General features: G+C 31.9%; 1 protein-coding gene across 1 annotated transcript; it reads left to right on the forward strand.

Moving 5' to 3' along the window:
- Nucleotides 1-15347: 15347 nt before the first annotated feature.
- Nucleotides 15348-22018, forward strand: LOC139846726 (protein BONZAI 1-like). The gene is made up of 16 exons (XM_071836211.1): nucleotides 15348-15538; nucleotides 16587-16634; nucleotides 17223-17371; nucleotides 17464-17512; nucleotides 17929-17985; nucleotides 18203-18391; nucleotides 18472-18606; nucleotides 18693-18754; nucleotides 18871-18973; nucleotides 19075-19189; nucleotides 20269-20345; nucleotides 20422-20562; nucleotides 20695-20859; nucleotides 21020-21133; nucleotides 21251-21347; nucleotides 21426-22018. The coding sequence occupies exons 1-16, from the start codon at nucleotides 15395-15397 to the stop codon at nucleotides 21533-21535; spliced, it is 1755 nt and encodes a 584-aa protein (XP_071692312.1). The 5' UTR covers nucleotides 15348-15394; the 3' UTR covers nucleotides 21536-22018.
- Nucleotides 22019-23877: the final 1859 nt, after the last annotated feature.

The following is a 23877-nucleotide window of genomic DNA, read 5'->3' on the forward strand; positions in this document are numbered from 1 at the left end:
CCAAAGTACCGGATGCTTTAGTACTTCGAAATTTATATCATGTCCGAAGGAGGATCCCGGAATGATGGGGATATTCTTATATGCATATTGTGAATGTCGGTTACCAGGTGTTCAATCCATATGAATGATATTTTTGTCTCTATGCATGGGACGTATATTTGTGAGAACTGAAAATGAAATCTTGTGGTCTATTAAAATGATGGAAATGATTATTTATGCTAAACTAATAAACTCACCAATCTTTTGGTTGACACTTGAAAGCATGTTTATTCTCAGGTACGAAAGAAATCTTCTGTGCATTTGCTCATCTTAGAGATATTACTTGGAGTCATTCATGACATATTTCAAAAAATGTTGCATTCGAGTCGTTGAGTTCATCAAGATTATTATTAAGTCAATTATAGTTAGATATATTATAAAATGGTATGCATGCCGTCAACTTTCGATGTAATGAAAGATTGTCTTTTCAAAAATGAATGCAATGTTTGTAAAATGTATTAGATAGAGGTCAAGTACCTCGCGATGTAATCAACTGTTGTGAATCGTTTACAATCGATATGGACTTCGTTCTGATGGATTAGGACGGGTCACTTCAGTTGGTATCAGAGCGGTGGTCTTAGCGAACCAGGTCTGCATTAGTGTGTATAACTGATAAGTCGTTAGGATGCATTAGTGAGTCTGGACTTCGACCGTGTCTGCATGTCAAAAGTTTTGCTTATCATTTCGTGTCGAAAATTACTTGCTTATCATCCTTAAAGTCTAGACACGTCTTACTGCCGCTATTGCATAGACAGTGTATAGATAAATTCATATCTTAGCATATCTGTTGTTGTTACTTTTGCCTGACAGCTTCCGTAGATTCCTCCGTAACTTATGGGATTTTAGTATTATATATGCATATGTAAATTATGTATTGTAGGGTACTAATCTACATCCTATAATCTATTTCTTATCGGAAATCCTTCATCTGATCGTACGGGATGAATCCTTCAACCAGTTCGAGTCCCTCGAATTCCGATAACTATTCTGATAGTTATTCCGACAGCTATTCCGACGTGGACGTTCACCTAAGCTCCGAAAGCAACATCACCAGAATGAATCAACTAACCAACCATCCCCAATTCATATGATGAGTTCATAGTCTACTTAATCATTGGAGACAAGAAGAATCGATCCCTTTCACCCACCATATTGTTCGCTGGGCGAAGAACTTGAAACATTCACTGGCGAACCAATCCGAAACACCATCTTCACCCTCATTTCCAGAGTAGCTCGACATGATTATATTATATCCACAATTTGAAACCTTACTCATCTGCTCGTTCCGATCTACAATTATTCCGGAGTAATATAAGAAGTCAACGAACTTCGCAATCGAGTAATCAATTTGCAGAATATGGTGCAAAACGTACCAGCTTCAGCAATATCACCGGCATCAACAGTACCACCAACAACACAAGTTTCAACATCACATGCCCCAATATCTCATTCTGTTCCTCTAGCATAATCATCATTCTACGAATCATTCTACATTATTTATCTTCGTTCGACATGGCGATTATATAATCTTTAATGTTTTAAGAGATTATATATTCATATTCTAAACGGTAAATCAAATGAGTCTAATATCATATTGACCCATTAAATTCATGATTACATCTAAAGAAAATATATATGTAAGTATATTTTCATAAAGATTGTAATTAAAATTCTTTTGTACAAACTGATAATGGTGAAAATATTTTAACGGGTAGGTAATACCCGAGGAATATTTAAATTTCACATTAATAAGTTACACTGTACATTCTTTAAATCTAATTCAACAGTCATTTACTATTCTACTTACATCCACCGATATACGTATCCGGTCACCACAGAATAACCATTTTCATTCAATTTCATACTTGAATTTTGATCTATCAGAATCCAACAAGTGGCATAATGAAGAAAACATTGGACAAAAATAAAATTTATTAGAAACAAACAAATTAACTATGAGAAATTTTGTTAAGAATCCACGCTGACAAAATCCTAGCTAACTGTTCCTAGCTAACTGTTAATTCCTTATTACATTTTAATTATCGCAATTTATTTATAGCAATTTATTTTATCGCAATTTAATTATCGTAATTTTAATTATCGTCATTTAATTTCTGTTATTTACTTTACGCATTTTATTTATCATCATTTAATTTATGTATTTATTTTACGCACTTTAAATATCGGGACACGTATACAAGGTTTTGAATATCATATCGACACATCTATATATATTATTTGGAATCACCATAGACACTTTATATGCAGTAATGATCGAGTTCTCTATACAGGGTTGAGGTTGATTCTCAAATAATATATATACTTTGAGTTGTGATCGAGTCTGAGACGTATACGGGTCACGATACGTATTAATTAATTCGAATATTGTATATTAAACTATATATGAATTATTGGATTGTTAATGTGGACTATCGACTGTGGAAAAATAACATTGGACAATTAAAAATGAATTAAAATATTGATTAAAACATATGAAACTTAACATTCTTCAAGTTTGCCACTTGAATTCATCTTAAACTTCATTTGTATCTCGACGATTACAATCTGCGTTCAAATCTTTCATGATTCTTGAAACCTCTCAATTAAGAAACAACTGAGAAGATGAACCAACCGCACTTCATCTATGGAAGAAAAGATTGACGCATATAGTTATGCACCTGAAAACACTCAGAACCTGAGTAAACGTTAAACACGTATCTGTGTTAACTCTTTTTGACATTGTTATTACCGAAAATAACTTTGCAATTCCTTTTCAAAATTAGTCAATTTGGTCACAGCTTCAGCAAGTCAACTTCGACTTTTCATTCGAAACAACCTTATTATAACCTTGATATATATGCGTGCTCTTTTATTGTTACCGGGGAACCTTTTATATTCCACCATATTACCATCAGCGTTTAATCATCTAAAAACACAATTCTCCTGAAATCACCTCAGATTGTTAACCGATGATTCGGATATCATAGCATTAAATGCAGAGGAAACAGAAAAATTGTAGATGGTCTAAACGGCCAAAAGTTTGATGATAAAGAAGGGTGTGTTAGGAACGCTCGATAAAAAATTTGGTACTGAAAAATAGATTGAGCAAATCATGAAGGAGACCAATGCCAAATACAAGTAACATACCATATGTTCAAAGAATCCAAGTAATTCTGGATCCGATGAAACCTTCAACGAATATCTTGCTCCGTACTCATGTTAAAATCTTGCAGAAAAATTTTCTCCATCAACCATCGAACGTAGAAATTGTAAAATATCATCATAAATATCTTCGATATTTCTGAGGATATTTTCATAAATATTATTGTCTGAAATTATTTATCTCTTCCTGCTATCTATATTACATCATAAAGGAAACTACTTTAGTTTCTACATTTCTTTAGAATTTGAGTTTGAATGATGGATGATTTTGAAGTAGTATTGGAAATTGATGCATGATTTAGTATAATATAATGACACTTGATCAACGTGATTATATTACATTAAGTCATGCTGAGTTTCTAAATGGGACATGATGATTCACAAATTATAACGTCATCATGTGCCATGTTACACGACTCTTACATTTTATCTGATATATAAACATATCAAAAACATATTTTATTGATAGTTCTATCTTTCCTGGATATTCTGGTAATTTGCCGAATCAAGATCGTGCTATTACCATTTCTATCTTAGAACATTAACTATGTTCATTTCAAAATTCATATCTATGAATTCTGGACCGTTGCTCGCTTTACTAGAGGTCGAGAGGATAATAAAAAGGCAAAGAGATCCAAAATATAACAGAAAATATAAAGCCCAATGACAACACCGAAATTACAAACCGTGTATATTAGTACGTATGGAAATATAAAGACACGGGAGAATTATAAATACAATAATCCCTAGAGCATAATAGAAATAAACAGATTCTTCAGGAGGGAGTTGGAAAAGAAGAACGATCATTACGATGGTTAGAATAAGAACAAGGATCAGAACAGGGTTAAGCATTTTCATATATCTTTTGAATTTGGGAATTGAGTATAGAAGTGGTGAAAACTAATGGAAAGGAAAAGGTAAATTTATAATGGAAAAATCAAACGTAATAATCGAGGCAGATCATCATATTTAATTATAGAGATCTTAATTCCCTTATTCGCCGAAGAATCAAATCTTTTAGATTTCGAAGATTTTCTTTAAATCCCTTGAATTCCGGAATTCAACCCTAACCCTGCCAAAAGTTAAGACGAATCTTTACATTTTCTATTTCAACCCTTTGTGATAGCTTCATTCGTACTTTTCGAATAATCGAATTATTTTATCCACATTACTCAATGATGATAAAACTCTATTTATCAACTCATATTCGTCATGAAAATATTTTTATTGTTAGCAATGACGACCTCATTCAAATTTCGGGACGAAATTTCTTTAACGGGAAGGTACTGTGACGACCCGGGAATTTCCGACTAAATTTAAACTTATTCTTTATATGATTTCGATACGATAAGCAAAGTCTGTAATATTGAGTCACAAAAATTTTGAACTATTTTATATATTCGTTTGACCTTCGACCATTCCCGAAGATTCACGAACAACTATTTATAAATAGACACATGTATTTAAATGTGTATATATATATATATATATATATATATATATATATATATATATATATATATATATATATATATATATGATAATTTGAAATATTATTTGAAATATTATATGATTTAATTGTTGGAAATAAATATGTAAAATAATAAGCGATGTAATGGAAACTATATTTATAAATATATAGATATATATATAATTATGTATATAAAAATTACTTGTAAATATATAACGTTTTATTAAATCTTGTTGTTTAAAAATATATAATATATTTGTTTTAGTAATTAAACTTGCTATTTTTAAAACTATTTATATCTAGAAAGAGAATATATTAAAAATAAATGATTTCGAGCTTAATTAGTAAATGTCTGTAACACTCGGTTGACGTTTTATTAGTTTTAACATAGATATAATGCATGTTCATGAAGGATTGAATTAAAAGTTGAACTGTAAATCGATTGCGAAGATTTTAGATTTGTTAAAAGTATTTTTACCCTTTTAAGTTTAAATATTAGTACTCCGTACATATAAATTGGAACAGAAAATAAATAATTAACGAACCTTTTTGATCAGGTTTCAAGCAGGTAATGACTGAAATAATTAAATATACTTAAACTATAAATTTGGGATTTTTAGGAACACTTTTATACGTTAACTGTTTAGCAATGGACACGATATAATCTACCTGTTAAAATCGTCGGTAGATAAATCCAATCATCTGGCTGCCAACTGTATCCATCTTTCAATTCAATCCACTGATCACTAAATTTTTATTATTATATTATAATTATATTATTATTATTATTATTATTAATATTATATTATGATTAATATATTACATTACATCTTATATATATATATATATATATATATATATATATATATATATATATATATATATATATATATATATATATATATATATATATATATATATATATATATATGTATATATATGTAGAGAATGAGAGGGAGTACACAACCACCCATCACCTCTACCTCCTTCCTTGCTCCGACCACTCTACAACCGTGAGGTCATCACCATCCTCTACTAACGCCACCACCCATGAACATCATAAACCACCACTTCCTAATCTATCTATCTCTCTCTCTCTTATTCCCTCTCTTAACCGTCACCTCCACCTTCAATTATCGAAAACATCACTACCAGAACCACCACAAAACAAACCCGTGATCAACTATTGCTTATATTCTGTTCTTACTCGATGCTATTGAGGCAAGTACACGATCATATTTCTGTTTATATATAGTAGTGACAACCGTAGACCATCACCTTTGAACCATCATTTTCATCACACCAAACACTAACGACTACTACTAATTGCTTCTGTTTTTCTATTTATTCGAATACAGCACAAATCGCCATGAACATCATTACGTTGCTACTGTTTTCCTGTCTTTCATATATATATATATATATATATATATATATATATATATATATATATATATATATATATATATATATATATATATATATATATTTTCTTCGAACAGTCACACAATAAGGTTGCAGTTGCTACTGCAGCAACTTCTGTTTATGTTTCAAACTAACGCAAAACATCACCATAATCTCACCTATGACTGCTACTGCACGACTGCAAACTTTTCAATGAAGAAGATGATGAACAGTATATACACGATAATGGTGATACAATTATATATGAAGATGATGATTATGATTGTGATTCTGTAAGACTGCTACGCTATTTTTCTGTTTTGTTTCGAAGCTACACTTAGCCATGAAAACCTACAACAATCGAAGTATGTATCTACTGTGACTAATTGATATCGTTTTTGTTGAACCCAATTATTACTGCTATGATGTTATGATTTTGACGAACCAAAGAAAACCCGGAACCATCGTAAAAGTTATTTTTTTTACCTGCTATTGCCGTTCGTGTTTTAGATCCTCCAACAAAAACGTGTTATTGATGTTATAGACGAACCAGCGAAATAGATGGTTAAAGAGTTTCTCGTTGGGCTTTTATAATCCTTTTGGATCGATAACAATTAAGTGGAGTGGGCTTGCTTTGTTAGTTGGGCTGCAAGTATCTCAGTGGGCTTCTGTTTGGATATTTTTTTATGGACTTGCAACTTATTTGGGCTTCATTAAAATGGGTATGATAAGATGACGATAATACGAGTTAAAAGAATTAAAACGTATTAATTAATCAGAGAAGTAAATAGTAGCGTGATGGTTAGTATGCGTGTTGGGTAATCGAGAGATCACGGGTTCGAGTCTCGTTCGTGACAATTCTTTTTAGAAAAAGGATTTTTAAGGGTATATACTTTTGAATTTTTATTTCAATTATTATTATTATTATTATTATTATTATTATTGTTATTATTATTATTATTATTATTGTTATTATTATTATTATTATTATTATTATTATAATTATAATTATAATTATTATTATTATTATTATTATTATTATCATTATCATTATAAGTATTAATATATAACATTTTATTATTAGTATTATCCTGAAAATTATCATTTTTGAAATTATTATTACTAACAAAGGTATTTTCTTTTATTAAAATTATCATATTCATTATCATTATAAGTGTTATTTTTTTTTATCATTAGTAACATTATTATTATTATTATTATTACTATTATTATCACTTTTATTATTATTAATATTATTATCAAAAACTACCCTTTTAAAACAGATAAATATTTTGTACATAAAATATACTTATTACATATACTATAATTATTAATATTTCACATAGCTATATAAATCAAACTTACTAATAATATTTATTTAAATACGTACATATAACAAACTATTAAATTTTAATATAACACTAAACAATAATATATATAAATATATTAATATAACTATATAGGTATTCTGAATATATACACAAATTAAATATATAATATATAAATTATAATATGATAAACAAATTTGTTCAATTACGATTATGTGTATTAATAAATATACAAATAATATAGGTTCGTGAATCCGAGGCCAACTCTGCATTGTTCAGTTTCGTCGTATGAATATTTTTACTACAAAATATTATAGGGCAAGTTTCATTTGATTCCCTTTTACTCTTTACGTTTTTGGGCAGAGAATACATGCAAATACTTTATTAACTGTTTTACAATATTTTGATGCGTGAGTTTCATTAATCCTTTTTTAAATGCTTTTGCAATATATATTTTTGGGACTGAGAATACATACGATGTTTTTATAACTGTTTTACGAAATAGACACAAGTAATTGAAACTACACTCTATGGTTGAATTATCGAAATCGAATATGCCCCTTTTATTAAGTCTGGTAATCTAAGAATTAGGGAACAGACACCCTAATTGACGCGAACTCTAAAGATAGATCTATCTGGCCCAACAAGCCCCATCCAAAGTACCGGATGCTTTAGTACTTCGAAATTTATATCATGTCCGAAGGAGGATCCCAGAATGATGGGGATATTCTTATATGCATATTGTGAATGTCGGTTACCAGGTGTTCAATCCATATGAATGATATTTTTGTCTCTATGCATGGGACGTATATTTGTGTGAACCGAAAATGAAATCTTGTGGTCTATTAAAATGATGGAAATGATTATTTATGCTAAACTAATAAACTCACCAACCTTTTGGCTGACACTTGAAAGCATGTTTATTCTCAGGTACGAAAGAAATCTTCCGCTGTGCATTTGCTCATCTTAGAGATATTACTTGGAGTCATTCATGACATATTTCAAAAGACGTTGCATTCGAGTCGTTGAGTTCATCAAGATTATTATTAAGTCAATTATAGTTAGATATATTATAAAATGGTATGCATGCCGGCAACTTTCGATGTAATGAAAGATTGTTTTTTCAAAAACGAATGCAATGTTTGTAAAATGTATTAGATAGAGGTCAAGTACCTCACGATGTAATCAACTGTTGTGAATCGTTTGCAATCGATATGGACTTCGTCCGGATGAATTAGGACGGGTCCCTTCACATTGTTCAATATAGTTATATGTATTTTTACTACAAAATACAGTATGGTGAGTTTCATTTGCTCCCTTTTTAAATGCTTTTGCAATAGATATTTTTGGGACTGAGAATACTTGCGCTTTTATAAATGTTTTACGGAATAGACACAAGTAATCAAAATTACATTATATGGTTGAATGATCGAAGCTGAATATGCCCCTTTTTGCTTGGTAACCTAAGAATTAGTAAACCGATCTACTAATTGACACGAATCCTAAAGATAGATCTATGGGCCCGACGAACCCCATCCAAAGTACCAGATGCTTTAGTACTTCGATGTTGTTTTTATCATGTCCGAAGGATTTCCCGGAATGATAGGGGATATTCTTATATGCATCTTGATAATGTCGGTTACCAGGTGTTCAATCCATATGAATGATTATTTTTGTCTCTATGCATGTGACGTATATTTTTGAGAACTGAAAATGAAAATCTTGTGGTCTATTAAAATGATGGAATGATTATTTATGTTAAACTAATGAACTCACCAACCTTTTGGTTGACACTTGAAAGCATGTTTATTCTCAGGTACGAAAGAAATCTTTCGCTGTGCATTTGCTCATTTTAGAGGCATTACTTGGAGTCATTTATGACATATTTCAAAAGACGTTGCATTCGAGTCATTGAGTTCATCAATATTATTATTAAGTCAATTATAGTTGGATATATTATGAAATGGTATGCATGTCGTCAACTTTTGATGTGATGAAAGTTTGTCTTTTAAAAACAAATGCAATGTTTGTAAAATGTATCATTTAGAGGTCAAGTACCTCGCGATGTAATCAACTATTGTGAATCGTTTGTAATCGATATGGACTTCGTCCAGATGGATTAGGACAGGTCGTTAGAGAGATAGTCTTTTCGACCGACCGATCTATCGATTCTGCTGCTAGCATTCAGGTAAGTCTTGAAATTATATACAAACCTTCACTTGTATGTTAAATAAAATCAAGTTTGTAAACACCAGAAAGTTAGAAAGTCTTTTTAGAACTAACCACCGTCAATCACTACCTCCGATGGAACTTCCTCCGACGGAAACACCTCCGACGGCATGACCTCCGGTCACACTAAAATGACAAATTTCCTTTGCGTAAGGGAGGAAATGAATTCGTGCCTTCGTAGAAATTAAAGATCGTGCCTTCGTAGAAATTAAAGAATTTGTGATTTTGATTTATTTGAAGTAAAATACATGGCAGGAAATATATTTTGCATTTGAAACGGTCGCGAATGACTACTTGATCTAGAATAAATCGATGAAACATATATAGATTAGATATACAAACAAGTGGATGATATGTGTTGTACGTGTTACACTAATAATAAGGCACCGAAAGTAGTGTGGACTGCCCTACATCCTAATTTTTGTTGATATCCAATTAACCCCACTAGGAATCTTAAAGGAGAATTTGAATGGGACTTGTTTATTTACAAGGAAACAGATTTGGGGCCACCATTCCCTTATAAGCCGTGATTCATGGAGTCACATTTGGGTCATGATTCCACTTCCTCATTTTTTTATTATTCAACTAGCTTCTATCAATCACCAACCCTATCATAATCTATTAATATATTTTCATGAGTGCTACTGCTTTTGATTCTTTTTAAAATCATCTCCTTTAAGTTTATATGGACGTTCACTTTTAACCTTATAACTTTAAAATATTAATTAAAATACTCCGAAAAATAAGGATTAACTTTATAAAATACTCCATACTCCCTATAAAGTAAGGAGTAAACAATTAAGAGATTAAGAGATAATAACTACATTATGAACAAATTTTTACAATATGCATCTAAATAACTAAATTCGTACGCTATTTTATTTTAGCCACTTAATAATTAAACTGAGTTGGAAGACTAAATATGTAGAGTTAAAATGTACTCCGTATATAATTAAAAGTTATGTTTAGTAGACTACTTATTTTTCAAGTAATGATTCATCAAAAGATATCATACATATTTTTTTTTTCAAACTATAATTTACGTTCAAAAATATTTGGCCCTCCCATTAAAAAAAAATAAAAAAATTTGGCGCTACCGTTAACTCATATGAAAACAGATTTTTAAGCTATTCACAATTGGTAGATGAAGTTATGAAGAATTTAATATATAAATTTGTTTTAGAAAGTTGGATTTACTACTGTGAAAATAAGATGGAATATGAACAACTCAAAAGTCGTCTAATAACTCCAAATACATACATATATGTCAGTCATCATCATTGTCAACTACAGTAGTATAGTTAATTTTATTTTAACCTTATCTTTGATCCACCACTATTTAATATATTGGGTGGACATGATTATAATCACAATTCACATCATATCACAAACATATACTGTAATAAAATGAATAATGTAAGAAATTACTTAATGTTATGAAGGCTATATGAAATATTATGAAGGCTATACGAAAAGCTATGAAAACTATATAAAAAACCATGAAGACTATATGAAATACCATAAAGGATATGTAATGCCATGAAAGCTACGTGTACTGACACAAAGGCTATATTATTGCCATGAAGGCTATAATCGCTAAATTGGGATAATGAGCGAGATTTATAAATTCTTTGATCAAAGAAATAATGATGCGCAAAACATAATGTCAACCACCAAATTAGTGCACAAAATAAGTGGTTTGAATGAAACTCTTATAAGAATCATGAAGATTCTTGAATCATGAAGATTCTTGTGGTAGCATAGACCACTGATATAAAAATTGTCGATCTTAACATCTTTTTAAGTTGTATAAGGAACTATACATATCTGGTCTTAATAAAATGAACGGGAAAGGCAAAATTCATGTTACAAAATGGTACGAATTTTCTGATAAATAATGTCTTGTTTTCAAAAAGAAATTTGTTAAGTTTATCTGATATATATCATAATGGATATGATTATCAGTATATGATTAAAAGCGCATATGATTAAAATCGCATATGGTGAAAAACGCATATGATGAAAAACGCAGCGCATATGATTAAAAGCGCATATGATAAAAGCGCAGCGCATATGATGAAAAGCGCATATGATGCATATGATGAAAAACGCAGCGCATATGATTAAAAGCGCATATGATAAAAGCGCAGCGCATATGATGAAAAGCGCATATGATAAAAGGCGCATATGATGAAAAACGCAGCGCATATGATTAAAAGCGCATATGGTGAAAATGATATATGATGAAAAAGCTCATATGGTGATTAATGAAAAAGCACATATGGTGATTAATGAAAAAGCACATATGGTGATTAATGAAAAAGCACATATGGTGATTAATGAAAAAGCACATATGGTGATTAATGAAAAACACATATGGTGATTAATGAAAAGTATATTGTGAAAAGGAATCACAAATGTTTCTTGAAATAATTCAAGCTGAGATATGTGAATAAATTCATCCACCATGTGGACCATTTAGATATTTCATGGTCCTAATAGACGCATCTAGTAGATGGTCTCATGTTTGTCTGTTATCAAGCCGTAATATGGCATTTGCAAAGTTTCTTGCATAAATTATTAAATTGAGAACACATTATTCTGATTACACCATTAAAAGGATGAGACTTGATAAATGCTGGTGAGTTAACATCTCAAGCATTTAATGATTATTATATGTCTACAGGGATTGTTGTTGAACATCCAGTTACTCATGTGCATACACAAAATTGGTTTAGCTGAATCAATAGATAAACGCTTGCAGCTAATAACTAGACAATTGGTAATGAGTACAAAACTCTCAATATTTATATAGGGACATGTAAATTTACATGATGCAACATTAATTCACATTAAACCAAGTGCAAGTCATAAATATTCTCCATTACCAACTTAATTTTGGTCGAGAGACAAATATTTTCCATCTTAGAACATTTGATTGCGCAGTGTATTTTTAATTGCACCACCACAACAAATGGTTCCTCAAATAAGGATTGAAATATATGTTGTATATGAAACATCTTCAATCATAAGATATATCGAATCCATGACGAGTGATGTTTTTACAGCACGTTTTTGCTGATTGTCATTTTAATAAAAAATTGTTCCCTAGGTTAGGGGGAGAAATGAAAAAATAAAATAAAATGATGTTTCATGATGTGAACATCAATTAAGGTATCTTGATCCTCACACAAAAGAATATGAAACGAAAGTTCAAAAATAATGCATATGCAAGAACTTGCAAATCGATTACGTGATGCATTTAAAGATACAAAAAGAGTGACTAAATCATATATAATAGCAGTAAATGCTCCATCTCGAATTGAAATTCTAAAAGCTGGCAATAATTTCACTCTTGAGTCTTTGCCACGCATGAAACGTGGAAGATCAATTGGTTTCGAAGATAAAAATCCTCGAAAATAAAATCAGCTGATAATGAGGTAAAAGAAAGTATTTAAGAAGAACCATAAATCAATATTCCTTCTGCAGAGGATATTGATAAATGTAAATACTAAAATTGCGATAAATTATGCAATATTATGGAACCGAAATGAAATTAAAAATCTCTATGAGATATTTTCATATAATGTTACAATGACATCATGAATAAAATGATGATCTGAAACCAAAATTTGTCATTGAATATCAAAATAGACATGATTGAGCTCAATGGAAAAGAGCAATACGAGCTGAATTAGAATCGCTCAAATAAAATAAAAGTTTTCGGATCAATCGTTATCACTTTTAAAGATGTGAAACGTATGGGATACAAATAAATTTTTATCCAAAAAAGAAATGTGCAAATGAAGTTACAAGGCAAAACTAGACTTGTAACTCAGAATTTTCCACAAAGACCAGAAATGAATTATGAGAAAAACTTATCCTCCTATAATGGATACAATTACTTATTAGATACTTAATCAACCTGGTAGTTACTTAAATGCATCTCATAGATGTTGTAACTACTTATGTGTATGGATCACTTGATAGTGATATATATGAATATACCTGAAGGGTTTAAGGTATCATAAGCATCTAATGCAAAACTCAAAGAAATGTATTCCATTGAATCACAAAGATTTTTATATAGGTTGATACAATAGTATAACTGATTAAATGACTACTTGATAAGAAATGGGTATACATATAAACTTATTTGCACGTGTGTTTTATAAAAACAATGTTCGGATATGTGATCATAGCTGTTTATATCAATTATCTTAAATAAAGAAATCTATGAAGCCATTCAACTTCTAAAGAAATATTTTGAAATTGAAAAATCAAGTATTACGTTGATTTACATATTGAGCATATGACTAATGACTTACTTATACATCAAACAATTTATACAGAAAAGATTTTAAAATATATTAATATGGATAAGACAAAAACCATTAAGTACTCCTATGGTTATCAGATTCCAATATTGATACCGATCCATCATCTAGAAGATCATGAAGATCTTCTTAGTTCATAAGTTCCATATTTTAGTGCAATTGGGGCTCTTATGTATCTTACAAATTATACAAGACCTGACATTTCTTTTACAGCTAATCTGTTGACAAGATTCAACTCAGCCCCTACCAAAATACATTGGAATGGGATCAAACATATATTTTGATACCTTCGGGAAACTACTGATTTATAATTATTTTATTCTAACAACTCGAAACAAGATTTGTTTGGTTATATAGATGCAGATTATTTATCTAATCCACATAAAGCTAAATCTCAAACTGGATATGAATTCCTAAATGGAGGCACTCAATACCATGGCGTTCTCAAAAACAAATACTTGTTGCAACATCATCAAATGATGCCAAAGTGATTGTATTACATGAAGCCACTCCGGAATATTTTTGGTTGAGATAAATGACACAACTCATTACTGATTCTTGTGGACTAGAACGCGATAAAAGTCCAACAACTATCTATGAAGATAATACAGCTTGCATAGCACAGATGAAAGAAGTGTATATCAAAAGTGACCGAACAAAACACATACCTCCTAGATTCTTCTCATACACTCAAGATCTCATCAAAGGACAACCAGATTGAAATGAGATATGTTCAATCCAACAAAAACTCTGCCGATCTTTTCACCAAAGCACTTCCAACTGCTATTTTCAGAATGCATGTTCACAATATTGGCATGAGGCATGTTCAAAACATGTGACGACTCAGTGATGTCTACTTGAGGGGGAGTCAACTCTATGCTGCACTCTTTTTTCCTTGGCTAAAGTTTGTATCCCACTGGGTTTTTCTTTAGCAAGGTTTTTAACGAGGCAGTAACATGTAGTTGATTTTTCATGAAACAAAATTGTCGTCAAGGGGGAGTGTTATAAATCATAATGTGGTGGCCGACAATTTTACTTTTGATAAAGTAAAATTTGGTGAATCAACAAATTTGGTGGATCACGGATATTACTGTTCCACCTAATTGCACAGTGAATTATTATACTATAAATGTGCTATCGATTGTAATCAGTATGTACACCATTCTTCAATAAAGATTTACTCTCTTCTTTCTTCTTTCACATAATTGAAAATATGCCACTAAAGCTAGTAATTTACTTTCATGTATTTTTTTTTTTTTTTCAAGACAACGTGATATTACTTTGGGTCTTCGCATATACATGTGGGACCATTCATTTGCATAACTGTAAATATATTCCACTCTCTCTCTCACACACATACACTCAACTCTTAGCAATTTCAATACAATTTCCAGCTCCTTCAACTACTCTGGCGACTACTATCCATGGGCAATTGCTTCTCTAACTCCGGTCACGGTCAATTCGCCGTCGGCGGCAGTTCGCATCTTCCCAATTCTCATGGTCCAAACGAAGCCGTTGACGGTTTTTTCAAATCTCGCGGCTACAACGGCCTTTCTTATCAGATCGAGGTACTCTTTCTCTTACTCAATTCTCTCACTAAAACATTCTTTTACTTTATTATTAATATTATTAATAATTATTATTTTAATTGCTAGTTGGATTTAAATTTTTGGATGAATATATGCATTATTGCCCCCTAGTAATTACTCTGTTTCTATATGATCTATACAATTTACATTTACGTAAACTTATACATATATCAATTTATATTTGAGAAATGATATATTCACTCAAATTTAACAAAAAAATTATCATGTTGACCATTAAATGGAGGAAAGAAAATCACTAGAGAGAAATTGAAAATGATTTCGATTGGTTATCAGATGTGTCATGTAAAGTTATTTTGCAAAATATGTGTGGTTGTAGCAGCATCCTCTTTATGTAATGTTGCTATGTTACACTTACACTTTATAATAAATAGTAGATACTCGTTTTATCTTAACATACCGTTAAGGAACTAAGTGTTAAGCATCAGCTCGCAATCACTAGGCATTCTAGAGAAGTGATATATTCACTCAACCATCAGTCCATCACTAGATAGCTGGGTGGGGCCATGAGTTCCTTGCAGTCGGTCTCATGTTCAAAGCTTGTCCAGGACGAATATTTAGTGGTGGCTAGGGATGGATGGGTTGGAAACAGCCAGGGAGTAATCTGCTGGGTTGCGTACATCAGAGTATGGGGTCGGATTACTCGCCCTCCCGGGTAGCCCGAACAGGGAAAAGCTTCTACCTTTTAGTGATGTATGTTATCGTGTAAATAGGTTTATCACATTTTTAGAAAGCGATTAGAAATTATCGGTTACTTAACTAAAGAGAGTTTATGCTTACTCTAAGCAAAGGATTAGATTTATCAGGAGTTGTATACTCTCTCCAGTCAAAACATAGATACATTGTACTTGCTTCTAAAGAGTATTTAATGTCGAAATATAATATACACCTCTTTTCCTTCCTTGAATTGAAGGACGTATAAAGTTAATTTTTATTTTGTGGCCTTGTGTATTCTGGCAACACGAGTGTAGCATTTGTCATACTAATACTATTGAAAACTTGTTTACAGCTATCTTTATCCGCTTCAAAGTTACGTGACAGAGATGTGCTTTCAAAGGTAAGTTAATCACATTCTTACGAATAATTGGTAGCTGGTGTACCACCTTGGTGAATGATAATCTTATTTGCTATACTGTAACATGTATAATTTTTTTTTTTTTTTTTTTTTTTTTTTTTTTTTTTTTTTTTTTTTCACAACGATAAGTACCTTTGATACAATTTATTAAATAATCTGATGCATGACAAAAATATTTTATGCACTAATGGGTCATAACACCCTTGGTAAGATAAGCGACACTTTGACCTTCACAAAACACTAAAGTATACAATATGAGTGGCCTTCATGGTAGACAATGAAACAAGAACTTCTTCTAGCAAATGGCAATACCAGAAAGAGTAAAAATATTAAGGCAGAGATCTTTCATGTTCCTTGTGACCCATTTGGACCCGTTTAAAAATCTGACCCGTTTGACCCATGACCCATTTCAACCCAAAACCATTTTGATCCGTTACCCAAACTGACCCAACCTGACCCGTTTACCAGGTATACATAGTAATATGTAATGTCAGGATTAGTACAAATAACGATAAAAATAGGACCACCAACTGCAGTTTGATGTGTTACGTGTGTGTATTCTGTTTGTAGAGCGATCCTATGGCAATTGTGTATATAAAAGGAAAGGATGGTTCACTGCTGGAGCTTGGCCGTACTGAAGTTGTTCTAAATTCATTAGATCCCCATTGGATCAAAAAAATAAAAGTTACTTATTGTTTTGAGACGGTTCAGACACTCTTGTAAGTGCTAGTATGTCTTCCTTTTTTTTTTAATAATTATTTTCTTTTTTCATACAGATTTTTATTTACATGACCGATTTTTTACATCACAGGTTTCGCGTGTACGATGTTGATTCCCACATTGATGACCCAGAAACAAAGGTATCGATTCATCAAGAAACTAAAACCTTTATAATTGGAAGCCATTGATCATGTAGCGCCTGCCAAACATAGTAAATGATGATTTTAAGTTGATCATTTCTGTCAGCTAAGATTAGCAACATAACAGTATGCCAGATTTATTTTGTTATTTTGTTATTTTGTTATTTTGTGCATGAGTGTTCAAGTTAAATCGTAAAGTATATGTAACTGGCTATTTCCAGATTAAATGAAGGGGATACACATTAATGTGTGAAGATAGTAAACTATGGTTCTTGTTGCTTGCCTTGAGCAGTCAATAAAAACTGTAGATGCTTTCATAGATATACGATGTAGTTAGAAAGCAGATTCTTACTCAAATACTGTTTTTATGTTTCCTTTTATACAATGTAACATTCACAATTGTATTTATGATGCAGACGCTTAAACTGGATGATCAGCAATATCTGGGAGAGGCTACTTGTACTCTGTCTCAGGTATTGAGTCTATAAAAATTATAGTAAGTTTGTTTTATTTTTAAAAAATAATATTAATAGTAATTTCTCTCCTATGAGGGGTAGTTCTTGTTTATCTTAAGGTATCACATCGAGTTAGTTAGGTACTGATTTCTTGATATTCTTATCTATCCTTGATTACCTGTATATGTAATTAAATTTGCAGTTAAATTTGTTGATGGATTTATCTGTATTGTAGATAGTTACTGATCCAAAGCGATCGTGGACCACAAATCTTGTGGCTATTGCTAACTCAGCAGAGCCAACTAATTCAAATAAACTCGGACAGCTCACTGTTCATGCAGAAGTAGAAATTGTCTCCAAGACTACAGCAGAGTTAACATTTAAGTGCTCAGATTTAGATAATAAAGATTTTTTTTCTAAAAGTGTAAGAAACTTCTAATTAATTATTGTTCAAATGATATAATTATAATAAATACATTAATTCATTTACTTTGATCTCTACAGGACCCTTTTCTAGTAATTTCAAAACATGCGGTGAGTGGGGCTACTATTCCAATTTGTAGAACAGAGGTTTTGAAAAACAACTTAAAGCCTGAATGGAAACCAATTAATTTGAATATATCACAAATCGGCAGCAAGGTATAATCTGAATATCTTGTAGTCCCACAGAAATATAATAAAAATAATGAATAATGAAATGTTGATTTTTAGTTGAAACTATGCAGGATAGTCCATTGATTATCGAGTGCTTTAACTTTAATAGTAGTGGAAAACATGATTTGCTTGGGTAAGACAACATCGTTATCTTTGAAGCCTTTTTCTATTTCTATCAAGTGCTTCTTTTGCTTCACATTTTAATCCTTTTTTTTTTCTTTTGATTTTCCATTCATCTGAACCATGCAGTAAAGTTGAAAAATCACTTGCTGAACTAGAACAACTATATTCTAGTGAGCAGGGGGAGAACTTATTCTTACCTGTTATTGTTGGGAAAGATCATCAGACAAAGGTCCTAACAACACATCCGTATCTCTGTACATGCATTTGTATGAATTTATAGATTATATAACTCAGCTTTAGTCTAACGAATTTTTATATTTCATAATACAGGTATTAAAGAGTCAATTATTTGTGGAAAAGTATTCTGAAAGTATTCATCATACGTTCCTGGATTACTTCTTTGGTGGATGTGAAATGAATTTCATGGTGGCTATAGATTTTACAGGTATTAATGCTATAGTCTAACCATTGTTATATATTTGGTACTTTACCTAATTGACTTCCCATATAATGTGACATGTTGAGAAGATATAGTCTAAAGATTTATATATATACTTAATTTGAGTGACATCTATATATTGTAAATTTGTTAACTTTGGACGACTTTCAATCAGTTTGACCCATTTGAACTGGTTTCCTTTTACCTGTGTTTTTTTGCTTGTTTGACTGATTAAGGATGAATCACAATCCATATCTGATACATTTATATGCAATCGGGTTGAACTGGCCACCTCTAGTTGCATCACATGTTACACAGAATATGGGTCATATATTTTTTTTTTAGTAACTTTGTGGTCTATCTAGTAAATAAAGTTCATTGACTTTAGTAAATATTTAACTCAATGCCACTTTTTTCCCTTTTGCATGGAGGGGTAGGCTATTGTCGCTTGTCTTCACTTTCTCACAGTGTTGTAAAAGTCGGTCGACTTGGCCGACGCGTCGGCCGATGCGTCGTTTTTTTGGGTTCTCCGTCCCGTTTTTCTGAAAACGACTCAAAAGACGGTCAAAGCTAAAAGTTCGGTCAAAGTCTGTCAAAGACGGTCAAAATCGGTCAAATTTTCGTCAAGATGTGATATGTTTTAAAATTAGGGTTTGTTTTCATTTATTGGACCGCTCTTTTCTCTGTGTCCTTACTGATTATGTACTCGGTAACATTAATTGAATTTGAAGTTTGATTGTATTTACATTTAAGTTCTTATTTAAGAAATTTATGGTACAGAATCAACTATTTTATACATATATAAATATATATTTAAGATATTATTAATAAAGTCAACGTTGGTCAACGACCGATGCGTCCCCGACTCGGCCGACGCGTCCTTTTTAGGTCTCGACCGATGCGTCCCCGACTCGCGACTTTTACAACCTTGCTAGTTTCTCATGACAAATTTGTTTTCTTTATTTCTTCTTTATTACTATTATATTATAATTTAAATTTAATTTATAATTCATTATCTATTATTTGTATTTATTCTGAACTTGGGCAATTACTTATGCTGCTTGACTTGTAAAATCCATATACAGCATCAAATGGAAATCCTCGCCTGCCAGATTCGTTGCATTATATTGACTATTCTGGACGTCCAAATGCATACCAGAAAGTAAGAACCATTTTTTTATAAGAATTTTATTTAAGAAAATTCTATAAAAGATGCTAATGGCGTTCGCCTATATTAGGCAATACAAGATGTTGGTGGTGTACTGCAATTTTATGATCATGATAAACAGTTCCCGGCATGGGGTTTTGGAGCACGCCCAATTGACGGACCTGTCAGCCATTGTTTCAACCTAAACGGAAGCAGTGGCACCGTTTCTACGGTAAACAATTCAAGAATCTATATGAAGCGTTTAAATATTTTTCATTTTTTTTGTAATTATTCTTTCTTTAGACTGGTTTCAGGTTTTAGTTGCAAGCATAATTATTCGATTGTGTCACTCTTTTACTGATAGGTTGCAGGTATCCAAGGTATAATGACTGCATACGAACAAGCCCTCTCGAATGTATCACTTGCAGGGCCCACCCTATTTGGACCTGTAATTACCTGTGCAGCATCAATAGCTAGCCAATCGGTTGCAGCTAATGAACACAAGTATTTCGTTTTATTAATCATCACGGTATGCATTATTTGTTAACCACCTTTCAAAGAAGTCTTGTCTTTTCTTTAAGGTGTCATTTATAAAGTCTAATGGGTCAAATTGGTAATTTTTGACCCATTCTGAGAAAGAGCCTTGTAAATTTACTCATATATCCTCGATCTCAATGGCTACATCACAGGACGGAGTGATAACCGATCTTCAGGAAACAATGGATGCACTTGTGAAGGCATCTGATTTGCCATTGTCAATCCTCATTGTCGGTGTTGGTGGGGCCGACTTTAAGGAGATGGAGGTACTAAAATTACTTTATCGCCCTTTTTGCATAATGTCATAGGCTGTTATAAGTATTACTCTAACATAGAGTTGGGACTAAGTTTATCGATACGTGTTCATTTTTCTGCATATGCAGATCTTGGATGCAGATAAAGGCGAGAAACTTAAAAGTACAACGGGGCGTGTCGCATCGCGAGATATTGTACAGTTCGTTCCATTCAGAGATGTACAAGGTAAATTAATGTGTGTCATTTTTAAAAATTTAAAATTTTTTACAATTATTAAATGTTAAAAATTTTCTTTGTTTGCAGGTGAAGAAATGTCGGTTGTTCAATCGTTACTAGCAGAACTACCTTCACAATTTTTAACCTACATGAGAAACAATGGCATTCAACCAAAAACGCAATCATCAACAACATAGTAAAACCAACGCTTCCTGTCATATTCTTTGTACAATCTTTGATTTCAGCATCATGTCTCGTAATGTTTCACATTTAATTTCTTATTTTTGTATCATCGTGATCTGAACAAATTTGACGGGCCCTTCTCCACCAAATTAGAGCAGATCTTGGAGATACAAAACATGACATGGACGAGATGTGCACGAAAAATTCATTTGCACATCAAAATTGTGTACATGAATCGGCTAAAAAGGCTTTTTTGATCATGATTCCAAGCCATAGCTTGTTAACATGTAGTGTGCTTCTGTGAACTTGTGTTAATAGAAGAAATTTCGTGTTAAATTGTTAATACTTTTGATCTATTTTATTTCATTTTGTAATATTACATAACAAGGCTTTTTTGGGTTGGTGTATTTTAAAGTAATTCCTTTGTTAGTAAAATTCATATTCAAAATGTATTTTTACTTTAAGTACTTCAAATATGAGTGTGATGTTCTTAATTTTTTCTGGAATAGTGCTAACTGACTAACCTTGTTGCATCCAGGCTTGAATCAACTCAAGCCTGCAGTATACTAGGGAACCGGATTGCATCTTGGCTTCAAATTATCTTTAAAACCTATCTTTAAAACCACAAGTGCGTAAATTTGATCTTCATCGTTTCTTACTTTATCCTATATCCCCTTATTTGTTCACTTTAGTCACGGAGGTATTGACTTTAGGTAAAGGTAGAAGGTTTTCCCTGTTCGGGCTACCTGGGAGGGTAGGTAATCCGACCCCATACTCTGATGTACGCAGCCCAGCAGGATTACTCTCTGGCTGTTTCCAACCCTTTTCTGGCCACCACAAAATATTCGTCCTAGACAGAGGATTCGAACCTGAGACCTCTTGCAAGGAATTCAGAGCCCCAACCACTGGGCTATTTTGTGTTCGAACCTGAGACCTCTTGCAAGGAGGTATTGACTTTAATCATTACTAAAAATATTAAAGAAGCAGCTACTTTCAGATATCATTTATGGGTGTAAGAAGATGCAATTATCATACATGTGCTTTGCTGATGATCTTCTAGTGTTGTGCCATGGAGATACAGACTATTGAATTGGTGAACAAGAGTTTGAATGAATTCACTAATGTTTCTGGACTTGCTCCTAATCTGATGAAAAGCATCATTTTCTTTGGAAGTGTTTCCTATCAACATCAACATTAGGAATGATATATATTCTGATAATTTTACCATTTACTGTTGGTTCTTTGCCAATGAAGTATCTTGGTGCTCCCCTATTGGCTAAAAGATTGGGTATAGAAAAGGGCTGATTGATGAGATTAAGAGCAGAATTAATTGCTTGAAGAATAAGACATTATCTTAAGCTGGGAGGTTGCAACTCATTAGTTCTGTTCTTGCCTCTATGCATGTTTATTGGGCTTTAGTTTACATGTTACCAAAAGAAGTGATAAATGATATAGAAAAGATTTAGAAGGTTTCCTACAGAATCAAGGGGAAAATTCAAAAGGGAAAGCCAAAATTGCTTGGAAGATGGTTTTGTAGACCAAAAGAGCAAGGTGGATTGGGGTTAAAATCTCTGCAGAAATGGAATGAAGTTTTATTGGTGAAGCAAATCTGGAAAATATTTGCTCAAAAGAATTCTCTGTGGCTCAAATGGGTAAATTTGGTCAAATTAAAAGACAAAAGCTTCTGGAAAGGCTGCAGACAGTTGGGGATGGAAGCAATTGCTTGTTATTAGAGATAAAATCAAGGATCTTTTGCTCGTTTTCTCGAAGATTGGGGATGCAAGTACTCTCTCTTTTCGGCATGATAGTGCTGAAAGTTGTATTTTGGCATATGTTATTAACAGGAGAGATATATATGATGCTAGATTCTCTGATAATTTAAAACTGAAAAACATGATTGAGAATGGGCATTAGAAATGGCATGCGGAGTGGGGTGGAAAGTACCACGAGGTTGCAAATTTGGTTGTGCCAAATATTGTCAGGGACATTGTTGATGAGGCTTTATGGGTCACAAATGATAATAAGAAAGTTCCATTTTCTACCAAGCAGATATGGAGTGATTTGAGAGAATATGGTCCTTTGGTTAGCTGGTACAATGTGGTTTTGTTCAATCAATTTAATGGTAAACATGCCTTGTTGCGCAGGGTAATTTAAATGTAATCAGGTTCAAACATTTATACAAGTATTGTTTTTTCACATAATTTGACTTGGAAGACCGTCATCATCTGAAACCAATAAGTCGTCGATATTTTTACCATTCAATGTAATAGATCTACTAATATTATGCATTATGTACAGTAAAACTACTTAATACCCAATTATAATATAAATTTATCATGTTGAAAATATGTTGCTC

Source organism: Rutidosis leptorrhynchoides, chromosome 5 (assembly GCF_046630445.1).
Source record: "Rutidosis leptorrhynchoides isolate AG116_Rl617_1_P2 chromosome 5, CSIRO_AGI_Rlap_v1, whole genome shotgun sequence".
Lineage (NCBI taxonomy): Eukaryota > Viridiplantae > Streptophyta > Magnoliopsida > Asterales > Asteraceae > Rutidosis > Rutidosis leptorrhynchoides.